The sequence below is a fragment of the Aulonocara sp. 'chitande type north' Nkhata Bay genome, linkage group LG3 (assembly GCF_057382095.1).
Source record: "Aulonocara sp. 'chitande type north' Nkhata Bay isolate Kocher_YH1m ecotype deep benthic linkage group LG3, A_spYH_male_GT1.1, whole genome shotgun sequence".
NCBI lineage: Eukaryota > Metazoa > Chordata > Actinopteri > Cichliformes > Cichlidae > Aulonocara > Aulonocara sp. 'chitande type north' Nkhata Bay.
Window position 1 is genome coordinate 70,592,666 of NC_141346.1, and position 23,982 is coordinate 70,616,647.

The 23,982-nt window shown below is 42.9% G+C and overlaps 2 protein-coding genes and 1 long non-coding RNA gene across 3 annotated transcripts in view; all 3 read right to left on the minus strand.

Moving 5' to 3' along the window:
- The window catches only part of LOC147336896 (protein NLRC3-like), a 172,271-nt gene that overhangs the window by 69,450 nt on the left and 78,839 nt on the right, over positions 1 to 23,982 (minus strand). Inside the window, exons 3-5 of the mRNA XM_086285677.1 lie at positions 11,356 to 11,485; positions 10,999 to 11,100; positions 9,928 to 10,006 (exon numbers count right to left, since the gene is read on the minus strand). Of these exons, the coding sequence (XP_086141803.1) occupies positions 9,928 to 10,006; positions 10,999 to 11,100; positions 11,356 to 11,474 (300 nt within the window). The 5' untranslated portion in view covers positions 11,475 to 11,485. The remainder of the gene's footprint in view (positions 1 to 9,927; positions 10,007 to 10,998; positions 11,101 to 11,355; positions 11,486 to 23,982) is intronic.
- On the minus strand, positions 1,021 to 9,572 carry LOC147336899 (protein NLRC3-like). The gene is made up of 3 exons (XM_086265617.1): positions 9,533 to 9,572; positions 5,313 to 7,107; positions 1,021 to 1,330 (listed from the first exon to the last, which is right to left on the minus strand). Exons 1-3 carry the CDS (start codon positions 9,570 to 9,572, stop codon positions 1,021 to 1,023), a joined length of 2,145 nt encoding a protein of 714 aa, XP_086121743.1.
- On the minus strand, positions 20,324 to 21,801 carry LOC147336900 (uncharacterized). The gene is made up of 2 exons (XR_015128334.1): positions 21,457 to 21,801; positions 20,324 to 20,856 (listed from the first exon to the last, which is right to left on the minus strand). It is a non-coding gene; the product is annotated as an uncharacterized LOC147336900 (long non-coding RNA).

The following is a 23,982-nucleotide window of genomic DNA, read 5'->3' on the forward strand; positions in this document are numbered from 1 at the left end:
CACCCAGTCATCCCTTTCTTTCTCTCAAGAAGAAGTGAAATAAATATATTTATTATGTTACGAGTCTAATATTCTTTAAATCAAACTGTAATGAATAAATCAAGCAAGAAGATTTGGTGGCTCCACGTGTTGTAGAAGAAAAGATAAACATCTCATTTTGAGAAATCAGCCTTTAAAATTAAGTAAGTACTGTGAATAAAAAACAAACAGCAAACCAATCGGTAATCGCCAATTACTTTTGAAAGTAATTCAGAGTCCAATTATCCACTCAAATGTAAATAAAAGTTCACTTGACAGCTGTATAAAGGTTACCTGTTTATACAATAATATAAGTCACATTTCAAATGATCATCTGTGGAAAAGTTTGAATCCTGACCTGAGAGTTTCCACTGCACACTGTGAACTCTTTAGTCCAGCAGACAGAAGCTTCACTCCTGAATCCTGCAGGTCAGAGTTACTCAGGTCCAGCTCTCTCAGACTGGAGGACTGGGAGCTGAGGACTGAGGACAGAGCTTCACAGCTTCTCTCTGACAGGTTACAGCCACTCAGTCTGAAAAATAAAAGACAGTCATACAACAAATACTCATGTTGAGTTTGTTAATACATTTCACAACATTAAATCTTGACTTTCTATTTTTAGAGGAAACAAACATACTAAGAAACAACATCATATGTATGAACTTAAATAATTGAATAATTCTAACAACAAACTGTTTTCTGATCTGACCTCAGAGTATTCAGTTTACAGTTTAAACGTTGTAGTCCAGCAGACAGAAGCTTCACTCCTGAATCCTGTAGCTTTCTGATACTCAGGTCCAGCTCTGTCAGACTAGAGGACTGCGAGCTGAGAACTGAGGACAGAGCTTCACAGTTTTCCTCTGAGAGTTCACAGATGTTAAGTCTGAAGATAAAAACATGAATAAAGATTGTTGTTAAAGTGTAATCAGGGTGCAATAGCTTATTGTCTTGTGCTGAGCAGGTTAGTATAAGTTCACTTTAACTTATAAATGAATAAAAATGCTATGGAACAAGGATAACTGGATAAAGTTTACCTTTACTGGTTAAATTATTGATTATTTTTGTTAGTTGATATAAACAAAACCAAACATCAAACATATAAACAAACAGAACTAAACAGAATACAAATTGATCTGACCTCAGAACATTCAGTTTGGCGTGTGGACTCTCCACTGCAGCAGACAGAAGCTTTACTGCTGAAGCTTTCAGGCTGTTGGTACTCAGGTCCAGCTCTCTCAGACTACAGGACTGGGAGCTGACCACTGACAACAAATTTTCACAGCCTTCCTCTGAGATGTTACAGCTGCTCAGTCTGGGAGAGAAAGGAAAAAAACAAAAAAAAAACAAACAATATATGTGATCAAATGAAATTTGTTTATATGTTAAACCTTTAAAAAAAAACAAAAAAAACCAACCTATGACACTATGAGTGCTACCAGTCCAGTGCACACGATTGGTACCTTGATGGTACCTTGCTCAGGGGTACCATCAAGGTAGCTGTTCGGTGGATTCGACCCCTGACCTTATGATCATGGGGCGACCACTCTGCCTACTGAGCTAATAATTCTGTGTACACTGTCATACAATATTAACTAAAACAATTATTTTAGAAAATCTTACTAATTCAGTAATTGTTATGCTATTTAACTGTGAGTAACACTGGATTTTAAACACTAGCTGTATAAAACTCTTCCTGTTAAAGGTGTGTATAAAGGAGATGAGCTGAAATGCAGACTTCATGGAGAATGTTTGCTGTCAGCATATATCAAAGACAAAGCAGAGATCCATCCAGTCTCTTCCACTAAGCCCACAGAGGGACAGACAACCACTCTCACTCACACCTGCATGAAGTTTAGATCACCAGGTAACCTAACTGCATGTCTGTGGACAGTGGGAAGAAACTGTAGAGGACCCAGAGAGAACCCACTGTAATTCTGTGGGAACACTGGTTATGGAAGCCTTACAGTTAGATATGAATACTGTCAAGAAACAGGACCTGAGTGGCAATTTCAATTATGAAGCCCAAGTTCTCCTCCTTGAATCGCTACCTTATCGTGGTGGAGGGGTTTGTGTGTCCCAGGGATCCCAGGGGCTATGTTGTCTGGGGGCTTTTGCCCCCTGGTAGGGTCTCCCATGGCAAATTGGTCCTGGGTGAGGGACCAGACAAAGAGCGATTCAGAAGACCCTTATGAAAAGGATATCGAGAGAACAGTTTACCCTCCCCGGGATAGGGTCACCAGGGCCCCCCCCCCTGGAGCCAGGCCCGGGGAGGGTGCCCGAGGGCGAGCGTCTGGTGGCCGGGCCTTAGTCCATGGGGCCCGGCCGGGCACAGCCCGAAGAGGAGACATGGGCCCATCCTCCCGCAGGCCCACCACCCGCAGGAGGCGCCATAGGGGTCGGGTGCATTGTGTGCCGGGTGGCGGCCAGGAGCGGAGGCCCTGGTGGACTGACCCCCAGCTGCCAAGACTGGCAATAGGGACATGGAATGTCACCTCTCTGGTGGGGAAGGAGCCTGAGTTAGTGCGTGAGGTTGAGAGGTACCGGCTAGATATAGTCGGGCTCACCTCTACGCATGGCTTGGGCTCTGGAACCAGTCTCCTGGAGAGGGGCTGGACTCTGTCTCAGTCTGGAGTTGCCCCTGGTGAGAGGCGGCGGGCTGGGTGGGTATTCTAATATCCCCTCGGCTTGCTGCCGGTACGTTGGGGATTTTCCCGGTGGACGAGAGGGCTTGTTCCCTGCGCCTTAGGGTTGGGGAACGGGTCCTGACTGTCATCTGCGCTTATGCGCCGAGTGGCAGTTCAGAGTTCCTAGAGTCCCTGGGGGGGGGGGGGGGGGGGGGTGCTGGAAGGTGCTCCACTGGAGACTCTGTTGTCCTGCTGGGAGACTTCAATGCTCACGTGGGTAACGACAGCGAGACCTGGAGGGGCTTGATTGGGAGGAACGGCCTCCCTGATCTGAACCCGAGCGGTGCTTTGTTATTGGACTTCTGTGCTAATCACAGTTTGGCCATAATGAACACCCTGTTCGAACATAAGAGTGTCCATAAGTGCACGTGGCACCAGGACGCTCTAGGCCGTAGGTCGATGATCGATTTTGTAATCGTATCACCAGACCTGCGACCATATGTTCTGGACACTCGGGTAAAGAGAGGGGCTGAGCTGTCAACTGATCACCACCTGGTGGTGAGTTGGATCAGGTGGCGGGGGAGGACGCTGGACAGACCTGGTGCACCTAAACGCGTAGTGAGGGTGTGCTGGGAACGTCTAGCAGAGGCCCCAGTCCGCGAGATCTTCAACGCACACCTCCGGCAGAGCTTCAACAGCATTCCGAGGGAGACTGGGGACATTGAGTCCGAATGGACCATGTTCAGCGTCTCCATTGCCAAAGCTGCTGCATTGAGCTGCGGCCGCAAGGTGGTTGGTACCTGCCGTGGTGGTAATCCCCGAACCAAATGGTGGACACCAGAGGTGAAGGGAGCCACCAGGCTGAAGAAGGAGTCCTATCGGGCTTGGTTAGCCTGTGGGACTCCCATCTTTAAGAAGGGGGACCGGAGGGTGTGTTCCAACTACAGGGGTATCACACTCCTCAGCCTCCCTGGGAAAGTCTATGCCAGGGTGCTGGAAAGGAGAGTTCGTCCGCTAGTCGAACCTCGGATACAGGAGGAACAATGCGGTTTTCGTCCTGGTCGCGGAACACTGGACCAGCTCTTTATCCTCTCGAGGATACTTGAGGGTGCATGGGAGTTTGCCCAACCAGTCTACATGTGTTTTGTGGACTTGGAGAAGGCATTCGACCATGTCCCTCGGGGTGTCCTGTGGGAGGTGTTGCGGGAGTATGGGGTGTCTGGCCCATTGCTACGGGCCATTCGATCCCTATACAACCGTTGCAAGAGCTTGGTTCGCATTGCCGGCAATAAGTCGGACTCGTTCCCGGTGGGTGATGGGCTCCGCCAGGGCTGCCCTTTGTCTCCGGTTCTGTTCATAATTTTTATGGGCAGGATTTCTAGGCGCAGCCAAGTGGCGGAGGGCTTTCGCTTTGGTGGCCTCAGAATCTCATCTCTGATTTTTGCGGATGATGTGGTTCTGTTGGCTTCATCGGGTGAGGGCCTCCAGCTCGCACTGGAACGTTTCGCAGCCGAGTGTGAAGCAGCGGGAATGAGGATCAGCACCTCCAAATCTGAGGCCATGGTTCTCAGCCGGAAAAGGGTGGAGTGCCCACTCCGGGTCGGGGATGAGTTCCTGCCCCAAGTGGAGGAGTTCAAGTATCTCGGGGTCTTGTTCGCGAGTGATGGGAGAAGGGAGCCGGAGATCGACAGACGGATTGGGGCTGCAGCTGCAGTAATGCGGACGCTGCACCGGTCCGTCGTGGTGAAGAGGGAGCTGAGTGTAAAAGCGAAGCTCTCAATTTACCGGTCGATCTACGTCCCTACCCTCACCTATGGCCACGAGCTGTGGGTAGTGACCGAAAGAACGAGATCGCGGATACAAGCGGCAGAAATGAGCTTCCTCCGAAGGGTGGCTGGCCTCTCCCTTAGAGATAGGGTGGGAAGTTCGGCCATCCGGGAGGGGCACAGAGTAGAGCCGCTGCTGCTCCACATCGAAAGGAGCCAGCTGAGGTGGTTCGGGCATCTGACAAGGATACCCCCTGGGCGCCTCCTGGGTGAGGTGTTCCAGGCATGTCCCACCAGGAGGAGGCCCCGGGGCAGACCCAGGACACGCTGGAGAGATTATATCTCTCGGCTGGCCTGGGAACGCCTTAGTATTCCCCCGGATAAGCTGGAGGAGGTGGCTGGGGAGAGGGAGGTCTGGGCCTCTTTGCTTAGGCTGCTGCCCCCGCGACCCGGCCTCAGATAAAGCGGATGAAGATGGATGGATGGATGGAAGCCCAAGTTTTCCCTCCATCCTGGATGAAAACAGGACAGTCACAGCAGAGATTTATAATAAAAAAGGGAGAGTGTGCACTGAAAATGAGATAAAAAACAAACTGCTGGATTTGGAGACGTGAACAAGCTGACGATAATAAACCTGTCAGAGGGGCTGAAGGATCAGAGCTCATGTTCTTATTGGCTGGGCCTGGATTGTACTTTGATAAGAGATATAGACAAAAATGTGTCAGAAATACTGACACGGCCTGCTGGACTGAAAAAATATTTACTGAGTGAATGATAATCATTTAATTCACTATTTTTATGTTTTTTAACTGTTCTTTGAACTCAGCATTTCTGATTTATTTCCCATGGTTTTAAGATTTTTATCGATTATAAGATTTTAAGCAATTAGTTCATGTTTACTTACAGAGCTTTATTGGAGGCTTTGACCACTGGCAGCAGCCTCAGAAGAGCCTCCTCTGAAGCAGAATATTTCTTAAAGTCAAACTCATCCAGATCTTCTTCTGATGACAGTAACATGAAGGTCAGAGCTGAGCACTGAGCAGGAGACAGTTTACCTGTGGAGAGACTTCCTGAAGTCCTGTATTGTTGGATCTCCTCCACTAGAGAACGATCATTCAGTTCATTCAGACAGTGGATCAGATTGATGCTTTTCTCTGCAGTCAGATTCTCACTGAGCTTCTTCTTGATGTACTGGACTGTTTCCTGATTGGTCTGTGAGCTACTTCCTGTTTGTGTCATCAGACCTCGTAGGAGAGTCTGATTGGTCTGCAGTGAAAGACCCAGGAGGAAGCGGAGGAACAAGTCCAGGTGTCCATTTGGACTCTGTAAGGCCTTGTCCACAGCACTCTGGTGAAAAGATTCTTTTTGGTTTAAAAAGCTAAAACTCTTGGAGGTTATTTGTTTCTGTTCAAGAAGATTTTTTCCAGAGTTGCTGAAGGTCAGATGGACATGAAGAGCAGCCAGAAACTCCTGAACACTCAGATGGATGAAGCAGAACACCTTGTCCTGGTACAGTCCTCTCTCCTCTTTAAAGATCTGTGTGAACACTCCTGAGTACACTGAGGCTGCTCTGATATCGATGCCACACTCTGTCAGGTCTGATTCATAGAAGATCAGGTTTCCTTTCTGCAGCTGATCAAAAGCCAGTTTTCCCAGAGACTCCATCATCTTCCTGCTCTCTGGACTCCAGTGTGGATCTGTCTCAGCTCCTCCATCATACTTGACCTTCTTCACTTTGGCCTGAACCACCAGGAAGTGGATGTACATCTCAGTCAGGGTCTTGGGCAGCTGTCCTCCCTCTCTGGTTTCCAGCACATCCTCCAGAACTGTAGCAGTGATCCAGCAGAAGACTGGGATGTGACACATGATGTGGAGGCTTCGTGATGTCTTGATGTGGGAGATGATGCTGCTGGCCTGCTTCTTATCTCTGAATCTCTTCCTGAAGTAGTACTCCTTCTGTGGGTCAGTGAACCCTCTGACCTCTGTCACCATGCCAACACAGTCAGGAGGGATCTGATTGGCTGCTGCAGGTCGTGTGGTTATCCAGAGGCGAGCCGAGGGAAGCAGTTTCCCCCTGATGAGGTTTATCAGCAGCACATCCACTGAGGTGGACTTTCTAGGGTCAGTTAGGATTGTAGTTTTGTGGAAGTCCAGAGGAAGTCGACACTCATCCAGACCATCAAAGATGAACACAACCTGGAAGTCTTCAAAGCTGCAGATTCCTGCTTCTTTGGTTTCAGTAAAGAAGTGATGAACAAGTCCCACCAAGCTGAACTTTTCCTCTTTCAGCACATTCAGCTCTCTGAAAGTGAATGGAAATATGAACTGGATGTCCTGGTTGGCTTTGTCTTCAGCCCAGTCCAGGCTGTATTTCTGTGTTAAGACCGTTTTCCCAATGCCAGCCACTCCCTTTGTCAGCACTGTTCTGATTGGTTCATCTCTTCCAGGTGAGGCTTTAAAGATGTCTTCTTGTCTGATGGTTGTTTCTGGTCTGTCTGGTTTCCTGGATGCTGTTTCAATCTGTCTGACCTCATGTTCATCATTGACCTCTGCAGTCCCCCCCTCTGTGATGTAGAGCTCTGTGTAGATCTGATTCAGGAGGGTTGGGTTTCCTGCTTTAGCGATGCCCTCAAACACACACTGGAACTTCTTCTTCAGCTTAGACTTAAGGTTACGATGACAAACAGCAGCTGGAAGTTCTGAATAATAATAATAAAAATACAACTTTAACAATCACATTTTACAAAATGCTGATGACAATTTCTGACCCACTGAGAAATGACTGAACACACTGGTGTCACAAATCTCTCATTTATCCAGCAGCTTAAATCTTTAGATAAATCCTCTTACTGCTCTGCAGACGGTCAGCCAGCTCCTCCTGCTTCATTCTCCTCAGGAAGTCCACTGTGATCTTCACAAATGCCTCTCTGCTGTTTCTCCTCTGCTCATCATCCTCCCTCTGAAACTCCAAGCACTGGGGCTTATTTGGATTCAGAGCCTTCTGGATCTTCTTCAGCTCGTTCTTCACAAAAGTGATGATGTTGTCCTCCAGCAGCTGGAACAGAATATTTATGAATGACCCACCACTCTGAACTTTAGTCCACACAACATCCACTTCTTTACGATCAAGGGGCATATCATCCACGAACTCTTTACCAATTATAGGTTTGACTTTATCTGATTAACTGAGACTTTGTCCACAACTCCACGATCCCAAAACGTTGATGCTGTTCATATGAATGCAGCGATTTCAGTGGGAGAAACATTTCACTGGTGTTCAGAGCTGAACTACCAACAGGTTGATGATCAAAGCCAGAAACTTGGAGATGTTTCAGGTGACTGAGTTGATCGTACAGACAACTGGTCTTAAAGGTTCACTCTGTTTACACATACAGATCAGTATTTAAGGTTTGACTCTCATCATCCACTGGGGCACAAACTGGGCGTCATCAGGACACAACAACACAGAACAAACACCATCCCCACAGACACAGCAGCCAGCGAAGCAGAAGAACTTCACATCAAGAAGGTCCTGAGTAAATGTGAACGCTGGTTTGAGGGCGGAGTCAAGGAGGCCATTTATGTGAAAAGGAAAGACCATCTCTGAATGGAGGAGGGGCCTAAGGGTACATTTGTCACCATCTTACATGCTGTGATTGCAGCCATTCCCCAGCTCTCTGTGAACTGGACTCATGAACATTGATCAACAACCATTGATCAATGGTCCTGACAATATGCATACCAATGATCAATGAACTGACCTCCCAGCCCATTGTTCCTTCAGTGGGCTGGTTTCAGTCATACAAATGTCCTGTTTATAAGATTGAAACCTGCAGTCAGCTGAGACTGAAGAAGTCACCTGATGATGATGAAACGTTTCTCCCTCTGAAAACATCCAGATGAACAGAATCAAGCTTTTTGGGATTTACGTACCTGGATGATTGAGCATCAAGACACAACTCTGTGACTTTTCTCAGATGAATAAATCCTCTCCTCCAGCTTTGTTTACATCTACCAGCCCTGTGGCGCTGCCCAGGGACAATAATCTATGTGAGAGGTGGAAAGTCATACAGGTGTCTGCTCCTGCCTTCAGTTATTTTATCTACTGTGTGTCAACTGGCTGAACCTCCTCCAACTGTCTACTGTCTCCCTAAACTCAACAATGACTTCGTGATCTATCCATTCTCTGACCAAAGACATCCTGCTGCAGGAGGTTAACATAGCAGCCAATGATGATCCCACTCACTGTGAACAACACATTTGGACCTGATTTGCTGCTCTGGTTTACACGTGAACTTCCACTGCTGCTGTCACCAACTTGAGAGGCTCTACAGAAAAACTGGACTTGTCCATAAAAATCATAAACTACATTATAAGGACAGCATTGCTCAATCAACTCTAATTACTACTGACATGTTATCTCTTCTAACTAAGGTACAGACACTCAAACTTGCTGCTTTCAGTGAGAAGTCAAATGTCTGAATATGAGCTGGAAGCTGCTGAGAGTCCTCCTCCTTCCCGTGGGGTTTACTTTCTCTACTACTTTCACTATAAACACGCCCCTTTCATGCACCTGCAGAGGGCCACCAGCAGATGGAGCTGTCTTAAACAAATCCACTTGGATAGTTAGCTGTAGATGACTTTATCAGTATGATTGTAGGACTTTGAGTTATTCTTTAGATTTATTTCAACTCTTATATTGTGCACAAGTGTTGAGCGACCCATAATTTCTCCGTAGTTTTCATAAGAGCAGCCAGACTTTCAGCTAGTTTTTCTTTGCTCTGCAGGTTTATGAAGGTGTGTCAAAGTTGTTCTTTGGACATTAGCTGCTTATTAAATCATTTTCAGTCCTCGTACAGGAACATTCTTCAAGCTAAATCCAAGTGTGTTAGACCAGAGTTAACCTGATAGATATGTGTGGGTGTGTAACTCTTAGAAGCTGTTTGGCTGCTTTTTATGGGGGCTGGGTCTTTGGAAAGTGTTTTAGTAACACACCCTGAACTGCACACTTTAACAAACAACATGAGATTTTAACTGTAATGTAAAACTCATGTGATTCACTGTTATTAAGCACAAACACATCTATGGCCCTGTTTCCATTAGTAGCTGCTCAGATCGACTCACCACAGGTCGCCACGACTGGACTGGATCCACTGGTTTCCATTACAGTTGAGGACCACCTAATGTGGTCGTCTCAATACAGCCGAGTGTCGACTAACATCATTAGTAAGTGCTAATGCTGCTAATTTCCATCATATTTGTCATTTATTGCTCAAAGTTATTGAAGAAACAGTTATTCAGCTTCATTCCCACTGATCTCGACTACAAACTGTTTCACTTTGGTTTCTGTTTAAAGCCTCGATGTTTAAAACGTTTCCCTGTGATCACATTTGCACCGTCTGATTTCAAAGTTTGTTTCTTTTGGTCATTTAGTCCACAGAGTCCTTGGTGTTCTGAAAGGGACCTATAAATAAATGCATTATTATTAATAATAAAGTAGTTGTTGTACATGTACAGACCATAAATATGGAGTCCAGCTGTGTTTGATGCTGCTGGGCAGACTGACCACTGGGAACCTCTGAGCTCTGCTGGTCCACTCTGTGGAGGAACCATGAAGGATTAGATCAACACAGGATAAAGATCCAGGAGTTTCTGCTCAAATAACTTCATCTGAATCAAGTCTGTCAAGCTTTAAACTCTCAGATTGTGAACATATCAGTAATTTTCAGTCTGTTTTCATGGACGTCCTTTCAGTGGTGATGTCAGGGATGATTTTGAAGAAGCTCATCAAACTGAACCATCAGCAGATCACTGCTCCAAAACCAGAACATGATCCGAGTCTCCCTCCACCACCAGAACACCAGCTTTACTAACGTGGTAGATCAGTGTAGTACAGATCAATAACTGATGAGTCATTTGATCAAAATCACTGAGTGCTTCACGTCTGACCCTCTGATGCTTCTGTAGACATTTTGCATATTTAATGAATGTCTGACAGTTTTACATTCATTCTATGAACACAGTGGAAATGTTGTGTTATAGTCTCCATGTTGTTTCCAGCATCATAAATTCTTAAGTTCAGAAAATTAGATTCTTTCTTCACAGCTGAAAAACAACAACATTTATTCTCTATTGAAATCTGCATCGTCCACTCCAAAGGTCACAATCTGAAGGTAACATCTGGTTTTGTTCCCTGTGGTTAACTCTGAGCATCAGTATGGTGGGATTTATCCACTACATCCACACCACTGTGGTTCAGTGTTGTCCTGATGGAGTAACAGCAGCCAGTATGATCCAGGCTTTAGCTGCTGGGTCTCTGTGTGACCTCTCAGACTGTTTAACAGATCAGACACAAAGAGAATCAGAGCAGCTCTGTTCTTTAAAGACAAACATGAACCCACTCAGGTCACACTTTCCCCACAGATATGAGCATCACTGTCCTCAAACAGCAAATGACCAAGTCGAACATTTGGATCTTTTCTCTTTCATTGTTTTCTTTTTAATGAATCTTTGTAACAATCTGAGGATGTTTCAGGTCATATTTATCCAGGAAACACAAACATGTAAAGGAGTCATCACAGCTCTCTGACCTCGTTGCTCCAGGTTCACCACTGAAGAGTGGAACGTCGCCTTTGGACCGGTCACTCCTCACAGACGGACAGCTGGACCCTGCAGACTGTGACCTCTGACCTCTGCAGACACAAACATGATTGAAGCAGCTGTGATCACACAGACTGCAGATAATGCAGCTGTTTCCTGTCAGTAACATCCTCTTAGATTAGAGTTCAGCTTTTTACAGGAAAACTGGACAAAACTGATTTTTGTTACAAACTCATTTTCATTTCCTCTCAGCTCACAAACACAGTCAGACAATCAACCAGAGTCAACACTGATTATAATGTCAGTGCAGAATTATTTCTGTTACTCAGTGAGTTCAGCTCTCTGACCTCGTTGCTCCAGGTTCACCACTGAAGTCTGGATTTAGACCTTTGGACCGGTCACTCCTCACAGACGGACAGCTGGACCCTGCAGACTCTGCTCTGTCCTCCTCTTCCTCCATCATCATCTTCAGTCAGTCTGAGAGGTAAACCACAAACACTCAGTGAGTTCACATTAACAGGAGGAACTGACCTCTGACCCGTCATGTGACCATGAAACCAGGTCAATGTGTCTGTAGGTTCAGTCATCCAGGTCATGTGATCTAAGGAGCTTGGAGAGAAAAGAGACGTCTTTAAGTTTCTGGAAGACGTTTCATCTGAGAAGCTTCTTCAGCTCTAAAACCAAACGGTGGAGAGTCCCAGATATTTAAACCTGAGAGGGAAAGAAAGCATGTCGCTGACCCACCACTGATGTTATTTCAAGGAGGAAACTGAGAGCCTTTGCACCAGGAGCACAAACATCAGCTCCAGCAATGATCCACTGATGTGTTTTTATTCCATGTATGAATGTTGTTATTGACAGAGATGACGTTTGTGTGTCAGTGATGCAGTGACTGTTGTTGTTACCTGTACAGGCTGGTTAGACTCTATGAAACAGATCATACAGATCTCTGCATGTTAGAAGAGACTATTAAAGGTCATGAATGAGACAAAGGCAGGGAGGCGTCCTTTACAGCTAAACAGCAGAGTGAGAGAACAGCCAGCACCTCTACATTTATCACATTATACAGCACATGTATGATACTGACAGGGATGAGAAGAATTTAGTGATTCTGATCCCATCATTGATATTACTTATTGATTCTCAGTAGCTCTGCTCTGACAGTCACCACCATCACTGAGCAGCATATCAAAGACATTTGTGCACATTAACTGCATGTTGTGGCTCAAATGTTTGTGCATGTTGGAGGCATTTCCTCTTTGTTGTGATCAGTGTTGGTCATTACTCAAAACAGTCATTATTACACATATTACACAGAACACTTTAATTAAAAGTAATGGAGTACGTTACTTCATTACTCCTCATAACATTACTTTGATGTTAAAATGAACAAATGAGCATGTAACAACATAAAGCTGAGGTACAGCCCCACACACCAACACAGATCCTGATGAGGTCACGTGATGTTTCTCTGAGTGTTTATGAACACAAATCAAAGATGAAACAGCACAAAGACACTTCAAAGTGATTCTACTGTAGAAACATGAACAGGTAGAAACCTGCAGCCTGACTGCTCATCACTTTGTTACCTGTTCAAGTTCAGCAGCAGCAGCTCACTTTATCACGGTGCTGGTCTGGGGTCAGTGTTTACTCAGCTTTAACCTCACTCTGGGTTCTTGGCTAGCCTAGCTTTAGCTTAGTGTTAGCATGCTGTGTGCTAGCTTAGCGTCAGAGCTCTGCAGGTGTCTCGTGTGTAAATATTAATCACAGTGACAGTAAAGGAGGTAAAGGGCTGTGACGTCATCACGTACGCTGCGTCCTCTGTGGGCTCTGAGTGAACTCAAAGTACAAACTACAAGTACACAAACACGAACGTAGCTCAGAGTGGCGGACACACTCGGCCTCGTTGGTCCAGCTGTGAGTCCGTTACCGTGAACTATGGAGCGGCAGATTTGTGCTGAACTAAGCTGCACACAGCTGATGTTAGCCAGGAAACATTACACACTGACTTTAATGGAGAGACCGGAAATACAAACACACACAGTTTGTTGTGTGAAGAAATCAAACACGAGCTGAACAAACAGTAAAGTTCCTAAAGACAAACTGTTAAAGGAGGAAACAAAGCAAACTTACAGTTTCTTCACACACCAACAACAAGCTCCACTCCACACCTGGACACTAAACACGGACACACAGGTGAGCTGCTTCCTGGAAGGAGGCGGGGCTCCACCTGAAACTCAGCACAGGTGGGAGGGGCTCAGCTCTGTGTGTGCTGATGTGTTAACTTTAAAAATATGCCGTCTGACTGCTCAGACTGAGTCAGAGTAAAGTTCACATGCTGACGTGTGGAGACATGAAACCTTGTTGTAGCTGCAGGTGTGAACACACTGATCCCAGATCAGCTCTGCTGTATTTGTAACATGAACATTTCTGCTGCAAAGCTTCAAATGTTCAGCATGTTTCTCTGTTTCCAGTCTATAGATCCAGTCACACTTTCTACCTTCACCTGTGCAGTAAAGACTGAGAGCAGAGCTGAAAGCAAGCGTCCAATCAGTGAGCAGCATCAACACCTGAGCTTCATTCAGACTCTGTTATTGAAGATGTTGTTGGTACAAAGTTCATCTGCTGCTCACATGAATCCATGAAAGATTTATTTCACTGAATGTTTCATCAAAGCTCGTTTCAACCTGTTGAAGTCATGAATGAAAGTGCAGACTGAGAGTGGATCACATGATGTTTGAGGTGTGTCATGTGACATGTTCAGTATTGTCACACATGTCTAGATTGTCCCTGATATCATAACTGCTCAAACACTGATGATTATATTTGAAGAATTATTCCTGATGGCAGCAAAGTTTGAATGGAGCTCTCTGTCTGTGCTGATTTGTCGCCCTCTGGAGGTCAAAGCACAAACTGCATGATGTCACTGTAACCACCACAGAGACAGGAAGTGTTTTTATGACTGAAACACTGAAATGATGCTAACGGCTGTCGTTAGGCTCACTGACAGCAGTGCTGATGTGTTCATGTCAAACACTGGCTCAGGTCAGACTCCTTCATCCTTCTCCAGCGTGAGGCCGCCCTCAGACCCACAGGAGCTCTGACCTTTGACCTCCTGACCCTAACCATTTTAGTCTTGTTGCATCTTTAAATGCAAATCCATCCAAACTGTAGCCGAGCAAAAGAAGCTGGAAGTTGTTCTATGAATGATGTTGTTGAAGGAGCTTGGAAAGAAAAGCGTCTGGACTTCTTTAAGTTGCTTGAAGAGGGACATGGACGTCTTAACGCCCACTCACATCCTGGGACATTTGATCACAGGAAATCACATGATAGCGTGGGGCTAGATCTCACAATGGGTTCACCCAAGACACGAGTAGTTCTTTATGTTTCTCGTGCACGGGAGAGAACTGGACCAATGCCGTTCCTTCGCTTGACCACAGTCGCTCTCGTCCGTTCCCTCGTAACACTCCTCTTTTATTGAGGTTACATGAACATACATAGGTTCATTAACATACACGTGAACAAAGGTACCAGTCTGTATGTTATGTAGGTGTGTGTGTGTGTGTGTGTGTGTGTGTGTGTGACCCCATAAACGACTTCCCTAAACCTGCTGGTCTGGAAGTCCAGCAGTTCATCTAAACAAAAGGCACTTAGACTAAAACAGACATCCTACCACAAAACAATAAGAAGGTAGCACCTCTCCCATGATCCCAGGACGTGGGTGTGAATGCCAGAACACTCTGGAGTCACACAAAGTCTTTAAAGACTACTATCATTACACAATTGGTTCTACACCTCTGAGCATATATGGTTAGATATTCCCCAATAACAATGACAATGATAAAATATAAATCCAACAATGGTTTTCAGGGTTTTTATCGTTAACTTCGTTTCCCTGGGTCTTTTCCCGTGTTGTAGTCGTGTGTCTTATTTTGAAAGAAATGTTTACGCGTTACCATAGCGACCAGAGAGCATTAAGGGTGCAGACAGGTGCATCCAACAACATTTTATTTTCCCTTATTTGATTTATGGACCTAACTGTATGAACTGGACTTTGGCTTTAATGCTGCTCCTCTTCATCATTGCTGTGTTGCATTTCCATCATTCTGCTGCTGGATTCACTGCAGGCTTTAACAAACACTCCTTTGGGTCCAGGCCCAGCCACGTGTTTGTAAGCTGCTGTGCTCCTCACAAATAAAGCCTGAAGCAGCTCAGACTGTTAGAAGCAGCACTGAGCCCTGTTACAGTTATAGTGTTAGAGCAGCGGCTGCAGCCTACAGCATTTAAACTAGCTGACAGTAAACACATCAGTCCAGATGTTACCACATTACTTTGTGATGCTGAGAGTTAAAGGAGACTGGCTGATTAAAATCCCATTCCTTACATCACCGTCCTCTGCTCTGACTGCTTTCATTTAATCACAATCAGAATACTTTTTTGATCCCCAGGGGAAATTATTTAGGTTACAGTGCAGCAGCACAAACAGGAACAAAGACACAACACACTAAGTAAGAAATAGCACAATATACACAATATATACATGCATACATATGAGTCACTTATAAGTAACATGTGAGTGCTGGGGTCTATGACAGCAGGCAGGTCTGTATTTATGTCCAGGCTGACATGAACAGCTAGTAGTTCAGGGTTCAACACTCAGGAAAGTGTGTGACCTTCCACACTGACAGAAGATGCTAAACATGACTTTAAACTGTTGTTTGTTAAAGCCTCACAGATCTGAGAGCAGGGCTCAGTGGGTACATGAGCCTTTATACATGAAGGCTTTCTGTTTCCAGGAGAGGAAACATGTGATCCAGCTGTGTTTGGTCACATGGATCTGCTCTGCATGGATCACCTGACTAAAACATGTTGTTATTATTGTTCTTACAGTCTTAAATCGGTACATCAGGCGGGTCACATGACACCCGGGGGTGACAGCAGCATCTTTCCTCTTTAGAAAGCTGCTCTCTGTCCCAGGAGCTGTTGTCACAGTAACAGCAGGAACAGGAAGTCACATGCTCTCTGCTCTGTGATTGGCTGCTTCTTATCTCAGCTTCCTGCAGAGGGTGGGGTCTGCTGATAACGCACACCAACAGAAGTGTGACTTTCACTTCCTGTTTATTGCTGTTGTTCTTAAAGCTCTCAGGCGATGCTGCAGCGCCCCCTGCTGACACAAACTCCTCCCTCTGTCTCAGAGGTCACAGGTCAGCCTGCTGCAGAGGGTCTGCCTGTTCATGGACTTCCTGTTACAGAGACGGGTCTCAGCGTCAACACTAGTTTCTGATTGGACGGTGTGGAAAATGTTACGAGTTCAAAATATTGGGGATGGAGACAAGAGAAAAACCACAATAACAACACTGGTCCGGTCGGGTTGAGTCAAACGATGATTTTAATGATCACACACGTGGGAGATGGACACTGATGCAGACAGCCTCTGATCTCAAAATGGTGGAGCATTGCTCAAACTCTTATAGCCTCTGGTGCCTCCACCTTATCATAAAAGCCTAAACATTCACATGCTTTCTCTCACACAGCGCCTAAGCTACGACCTTGGCTCCCTGTTTATCTGCTGCTGCTGAGATGGGGCAGAAAACTCCAGCATGTTCTCTTCTAATCAGACAAATAAGGCGATGACTTTCTGCAAACAGTATTTCTTATAACTCAGCAGTATAATGCATCATAAAACAATATCATTCATTCACAATAAATCAGCAGTTTAATATAATGCACATCAGTTTAACTAATGCAATAGTTATCAGCTTCTTCTAATTCAGGAGAATAATGCAAACTAAAACTACATAATAATTCACAATCTTTAATTAGGGGTATAACATGGCATAAAATAATATTATAATCTAACAAAACCCAGCTTCCTCCAGCCGAGTGATGTGTGGATTCATCACTCTCTGTGGATCAGTGTAAGTCTGTGTGTGGGTCAGCTGCAGGACTTGTTTGACCTTTGACCCTGGCAGACAGAGCTGGTTACTGCTGTGTGACTCCTGCCGTCGCTCCACTTTAAATTTTACTTAAAATAAGTCCTGACATGGCCCCGCCCCCTCTGACCTGCTGCTCCTGGATGTGCTGAGGACACAGCGGAGGCTCAGAGGGGGCGGGGCTTTTCCCGTGGCGGTAACCAAACTGCATTAGGTCACTGCACTGCCAGTGTTTAACCACACCTCTTCTGACTGACCTTTGACCTCTGACATGTTGATTCGATCCTTATTTAATGACGTCTTTTATCTAGTGATTTAATTCTGTGTATTTATATGTGATGGTGTTCCTGAGTTCAGCCTCAGCTGATATCCACAGACGCTCCTATTGGCTGGTTTTAAAAACACATTTTTCCATTAAAGAGACTCTTTTAAAAACACGTCTGCCTGAAATTCACATTTCATTTATTTTGGGGGATTTTAACAGAGAGATAGAACTTTATGAATCCCTCATGTTTATCCTCCAGGAAATCCAGTTTGTAGCAGCAGAACACCGACAAACTTTTACACAGCACAGAATTAGGATATCAAATAAAGGGGAATAAGAGAATATGAATATAAGCATAAATATGTACATATATACACAGACCTCACACAGAGACAGCAGCTACACTGTGTGTGGATGTGATCCACAGTCACAGCTGTGGGTTTCAGTCAGTGTGTCTCTAACTTCATGGTCACATTTCAAAGCTTATTGGAGCCAGAAGATGTTCAAGTAAAAGATTTATTGCTGTACTCGTCTACCAGGATAACAGGAGGTTCATAAAGCTGTGTAATACTTCAGCTTTACATCATGCAGTAGTAGTTTATTAAACCCCCCAAAATATGACTATCCAGAGTTGGGACCAGGAAGCAGAGTTGCAGTCTTACACGCCTCTCTGCAGCTTCTCTCCTCCTGCTACCCCCCAAAAACCCGTCTCCATAGAGACTGTGTCAGCTCCCAAACAGACAAAAAACAAACTAAAAACCAGCAACAAACAACTTAAACATAAACAATCACAAAGAAAGAACAATACAGTATCCACATCTGAACCAAAGAGTAAAACAGTGAAATGTGGATTATTAAACATTAGGTCTCTCTCCTCCAAGTCTCTGTTAGTACATGTTAGTAAAAACATTTCTGCATTTTACCCATATTTTATTTTTAACTCAAAATCAAAGATTCCAGATTCTCCTACATGTTGGTTTTGAATCAGATAGGACGACAGATTTCAGGTGGCCCTGTGTCTTTCTCTATTACATTTGCCACTGTGTAACTCAAAGTTATTTAAGGACTAGTTTATTTCAGTGGATGAGTTTACTGACTGACGCGCAGAAGAAATAGTTCTTTATGGAGCCTAGATGGTGTGAATGATGAGACCAAAGACTGCAATATCTTGTACCAAAAATATATTGAATAAATGGAGGAAAGGGGAAATGGAACAAAATAATTAACACAACACACAACATAAATGCCCACAATTAAATAATAAATCAATGCTGTGATCTTTCCTTTTTGGTCCTCTTCTTTTTAAAGTTCACTTTTAAGGTATTCCTCCTTAGAGTCCAGCTTCATACAAATGGGGAAATATGTCCGTAATCCAAAGACGGCTAAGTGGGGGAAAGAGGGGAAACAAAGAATGGTCCTACCAGCTCGCCACTTCAATATGAAGAAGATTAATTCAAAGGGAGGGAACAAAACCTGACCTGTAGGTCAGAAAAACGTCCATTAGCACATCAAGTTCGATTCAGTTTACCGGTAAACAAATATATTTTTCTGCAAGCCTATGTAATAATGCAAATCATCATCAACCAATGTACAACAGTTAAATTATTAATTATCTTGGCTACGTAGCTTAATCTATACAGTCCCCATACGGTAAAAAAATACATTTTTCCTGGCCAAAATATATTTCAAATATATGGTAAATATATTTTGTATTTGTGATGCTCCAAAAAAATATATTTTTGAAATTGAAAATATATTTCTTTCAAACCAAAATACATTTCAAAACATATTTTAGGGTGAAGAAAATACATTTCCAACCTTACAGTAGAATGTATATCAAAGTATCCTTTATTTAAAATATATTTAGTGCAATAATGATGATAATGATAACAATACTAAAAGTAACATGTTTTATGCACATCTGCAAAAAACAGTTGGATTCAAACAAAACAGAGTCAAAGGTCTATCACGAATTAGGTTGTTTATTCATTTGCTTACAGTATTTCACATTACACAATATCTCACTATAATGTAGCGTTCATTGACTTTGAAATTATCTGTCAGTGATACAGTAAACAAGATACAACAACTGCTATGTACACTTTAGTTTTTGACAATATATACAATTTAGTACTTAAAGGAACACACTCCACTGTTTTGGAAATAGGCTCATTCTCCATCTCCCTCAGAGTTAAAAATGCAGCGTCTTCTTTCTAGATCCGTACGTTAATAGGGCTCTGGAGCGTGATCTTACGGGATGGGGCGTAGCCACGATTTTTGGTCAAGGCGCCATATTAGCAGGCCAAACAAATGCTTGCTGTGTGGTCGGTTGTAATGTTAGATTGCACTACCGACAAAGGAATAAGCTTGAAAACAGGCTCTCTTTTCATTGTTTCCTCACCTGGAAACATCATGAGGGAGCTTATGTGTTGGATGTTACCAAAAGAAGGCGTCTAGCCTGGATAGCAGCTGCAAGACGAGCTGATATTCAGTTCTCTACCAGCCACAGATATCTGTTGGTGTGCTCCAGTATTTTCATTCAGGTAAGTTCTAAATAAGTTCATATTATTATTTATAGCCTGTTAATTTTATTTTCAATAGCACAAACTTAGAACAAACATGCAGAACTACCTTCTATTTATAGAGTTGCTAATTATTTGGCATTATTGCAACAAACCAGCCTATGAAATGAATGAAACAAATCCTGACTGGGTTCCAACACTACACATGGGGCACTACGAAATCCCTGCTTCAAACTACATGCTACATACCACCATGCCAATCAGATTACTTCTTCCATGTGTGGGTAAAAAGGTGACCTTCCTGGATAAGATGGCAAAGGTTTGCTGCGTTTTGGTGAACATGTGCCCCAGTGTGGTGGTAAAACCAGGGAAAAACTCTCTTGTTAAATACTTTTAAGTCTTGTGCTGTTTATGTAGTGATAAGTTTTCAAAAGAGACAGTAAATTACAGAATGCTAGTAGTGGGTGATATTATACAAATGCTGTCATGATTTTATGTGAACATTTTGTCATTTGTAAACTATACATAACATTTTTTCTACATTGTAACTGATGTGATGTTCGACAAAGTGCTTTTAATTAAAAATAGGCAAACATTTCTTTGTTTCTTTATTCAACTTTTGAACAGTGGTATTTAGTAAGTACATATTCAGTAAATGCAAAGTATTTACATGGCCCCCTAAATTAAAACATTATGGGTTATTCAGAACAGAACTATGCTTGGAAAAATATTGTCCCATCAGTTGATCCAACTCCTCCACAGTAGCAGGTGGAACCTTTCTTTTTTGAGGATGGCTTCTTTTACCTGTCACAACGAATGGTCTGTTTATGTTTTGATCAAGAACCTTTTTTTTGGGCAGCTGAAGAGGAGAAGTCTATCTTATGGCCAACCTCTGGCTGTATCTTGGTCATATTACCCAGCAAAACCCAGTATGCAGGTTCATCTGTAACAGTCCTTGTGCCACAGATCCTCACTGTTGCTTCTACATTAAACAGAAGAGCAGTGACATGGCTGCAAGTCTCCACGACTCTAGCCATACAGCTGCAGTGGGCGGCTTCAACCTTCCCTGTGATGCTCACAATGACCTGTGGCTGCAATGCTGCAATTCAGTCTTTAAGAGTGCAGGACCTAAAACACACACAGACAAAGTTCATTTAAAGACAAGAACTTTAATAAGCCAAGTCCCACACAAATGTGTTTTATTTACTTTCAAATCCATTTATCATAAATGTAACAAATAAAGTGTTTTTATGTATCCATCTATAGAACGCTGCATGTTATATTCTAAATCTGCATGTTTCTTTTTAGAAACCTATCAGCAAAAAATGAACCTAAAGTATGTAATGAATGTATTTTTAGTGACACAGGACACAAACAAGGAAGCAAATCAAATCAAATCACAAATCAAATCACTTTTTATTGTCACATCACATGTGCAGGTACATTGGTACAGCACATGTGAGTGAAATTCTTGTGTGCAAGATGTGTAATTAGGATTATTTATAATAAATATGAATTAATTAGGGCAATTTCTTTAACCATAAAGAATAACTAAATCCTTCAGGAAAATGTCACATCAATGAACTGAACTCACTATGTTATCCCTCTAACAGAGCCTCTACATGTTCTCACTGTAATTTCCCCCTCACGAATGAATTTTTACTAGCACTAATTTGAATGTTGGGGGGAATCAAACGCATTTTACTCGCAGTACTCAAGCTGACTTACCTTTGCTTGAATGACGGCGTACTCACAACGTGGAGGCTTAAAAATAGCCAAATCTTGTACCCAGTCCTTGGTGAATTGGATGTGCGCCTCCAGAGATTTATAATTGCGAAATTGGTGCGCCGTGTATGCTCTGACTCCACAGACAAGGTATGAGAGTAGATCATGCTAAGTCAATAGCGGTTTGGTCTTCAGGGTTTCTACTCCACGGCTATATTTCATACGGGTCCACATTTCAACAATCAAGTACCGTCTCTTTGCATCTGGACAGAATCTGTCTCTATACCGTCATTTTCTTTTGAGCTACGTTTCAGAATGGTTCGTAGCAATCTTGTTTTGATTCGTGACCTGCCAATATGGTGCTGCGCTCCCACAATGCATTGCGACATTACGTCAACTCCAAAGCCCTTTGCGTGCAGGAGTGTATGCGCATGCGCATTGCCACGGTGGTTTAAAAAATAAAGATATAATGAAAAGTAATTAATAAAAATTAAATATTTAAACATTCCCACAAATGTGCAATGAACGTGCAAAAACTCTCTTTAGTAGTTGTTGCTGTTTCTTTCTTTCTTCTTTTTTTTTTTTTGAAAAATAACGACGTCTCTGAGGCGCGAAATCTGACAGCGAGAGGAACGGCCGGATACAGGAGACGGGAAGAAACAAGCCGATTATGTTCGCGTTAATTAAGTGGTTGGAAGATGTAAAATTCTCAATTCTGCCAACTGAACATATACGAGATTTTAATGAGGATGAATAATTAGCCGGCATGGAGGAAACGGACCTTTATTTCATGGAGTGGCGACAAGAAGCCAAGGCGGGTGGCCAGTCTAAGAAGCCTCCATCATCAAGCTAGCAGGTGCCTTTTCCCATATAATATTACTTTATTCTCGTGTATTTGGAACGGAAGCGTAGAGCTGCCACCCAGGCAAAAGAGAAATATAAGTATATCACGTTATAACGTGAAAAGTTTATCGTTCTAACAATATACTATCATGTTTGAACAACATGTTTGAACAACATTGTACGAAAAATGTACATAATTATCACGTCCGTACAATATTGTGCGAACGTGACAATTATGTATATTATAATAACGTGATATTATATTATACAAACATGAAAAGCATAATGTTAGAACAATAAACATTTCACGTCATAACGTGATACAGCTCTATTTTTCTTTTGCCTGGGTGGCAGCTCCACGCTTCCATAATTTGGTAATCAAAATATGTAACTTAATTAATTATATTGTGACGTACTTTTGCCTTTTCTTATTATTCTGCCTTCTCAATAACTATCAAAGCCTATTCACATTTAATTTGGCTTTCACAGAAATCCTACCTCTCCTTCTGGCTACAGAGTACTTACCAAGGTTAGAAACAAAGAACAGTTATGCTTTATTAATGTTCGCTAATTACAATGTTCCACATTTCCTTGCTTTTTAAGTCATTTTTAGGCTTTTTAGAGTTTTTGTTTTTTATTTTTTTAGCAGTAATGTTTCTGCCTATTTATTTCAGCCCATGAAATCGAATGCAGATCTTCCTAATGTGAGATTTACATAAATGTAAGTAATTTTGTTTGTCATTGTCATTAATGTTGTTGCTGTTGTTGTTTTTGTGCAGTTTGCAATCATATAAACCTAGCAAGCATCAGTCAGCACAGTGACTAACCTAAACAGATTCTTGCTTTATTCACATATATTATATGTAATTATATATACCTGCACATTGTACCTAGGGTTGCAGCCACTTGGCCCCACCCCATTGTTGTGACAGCCCTGATTGTACTTATACACTGCATCTGAACAGGGAACAGTCTGCCACATTAATGTATTTTTAAGTGACTTGTTTGTAATACATGAATTTGTTTCTTACAGATGTCAAAGTCTCAACCTCATGCTGCCCTCCCCCATCCTCCTAAAGTAAGTATTTGTTGTTGTAGTTTTTTATGCGGTGTCTGTGTCACATGCTAATCATAATTATTGAAATAACTGTTTTCTAACAGATTTTCCAAAACACTAGTTAGGTTTGTTGTCATTCAGACCAATACTACTGCTTAGACATTGCATATGCATAGATACAGTCGTAGTGCTTGACACATGCAAACAGCAGTAGATGTACTAAAAAGGAAATAATTACAATCATGATGTTGATTGCTGATGTCAGTATATATATTTTAGAGGAATGTTTTGTTTTTCACCCAAAATAACTATATTGCTTCAGAAGAGATTTATTACCCTACCGGACTCTTATATATTGTTCTGTTTTTTGTTTGTTTTTGTTATTTTCAGGTTCAATGGTGCGTGTTCTTCTAATGGCCGCCTTCCCACTGGAGGTTTTGATCCACAGCAATTTAAAAGGTAATCAGCTTTGAAAGTCAGTTCAAATGGTTAGCTAATAGTACTTTAAAAAGCCTACAACTCTGTCACCAGTTTCTTTACCAAAAATTACCCATAAAAGTATCGCTCAATAGCATATATTGTAGTTCAAATGTTTAGTTGTACAAATATCAAATTTTTGGAAATCTAAA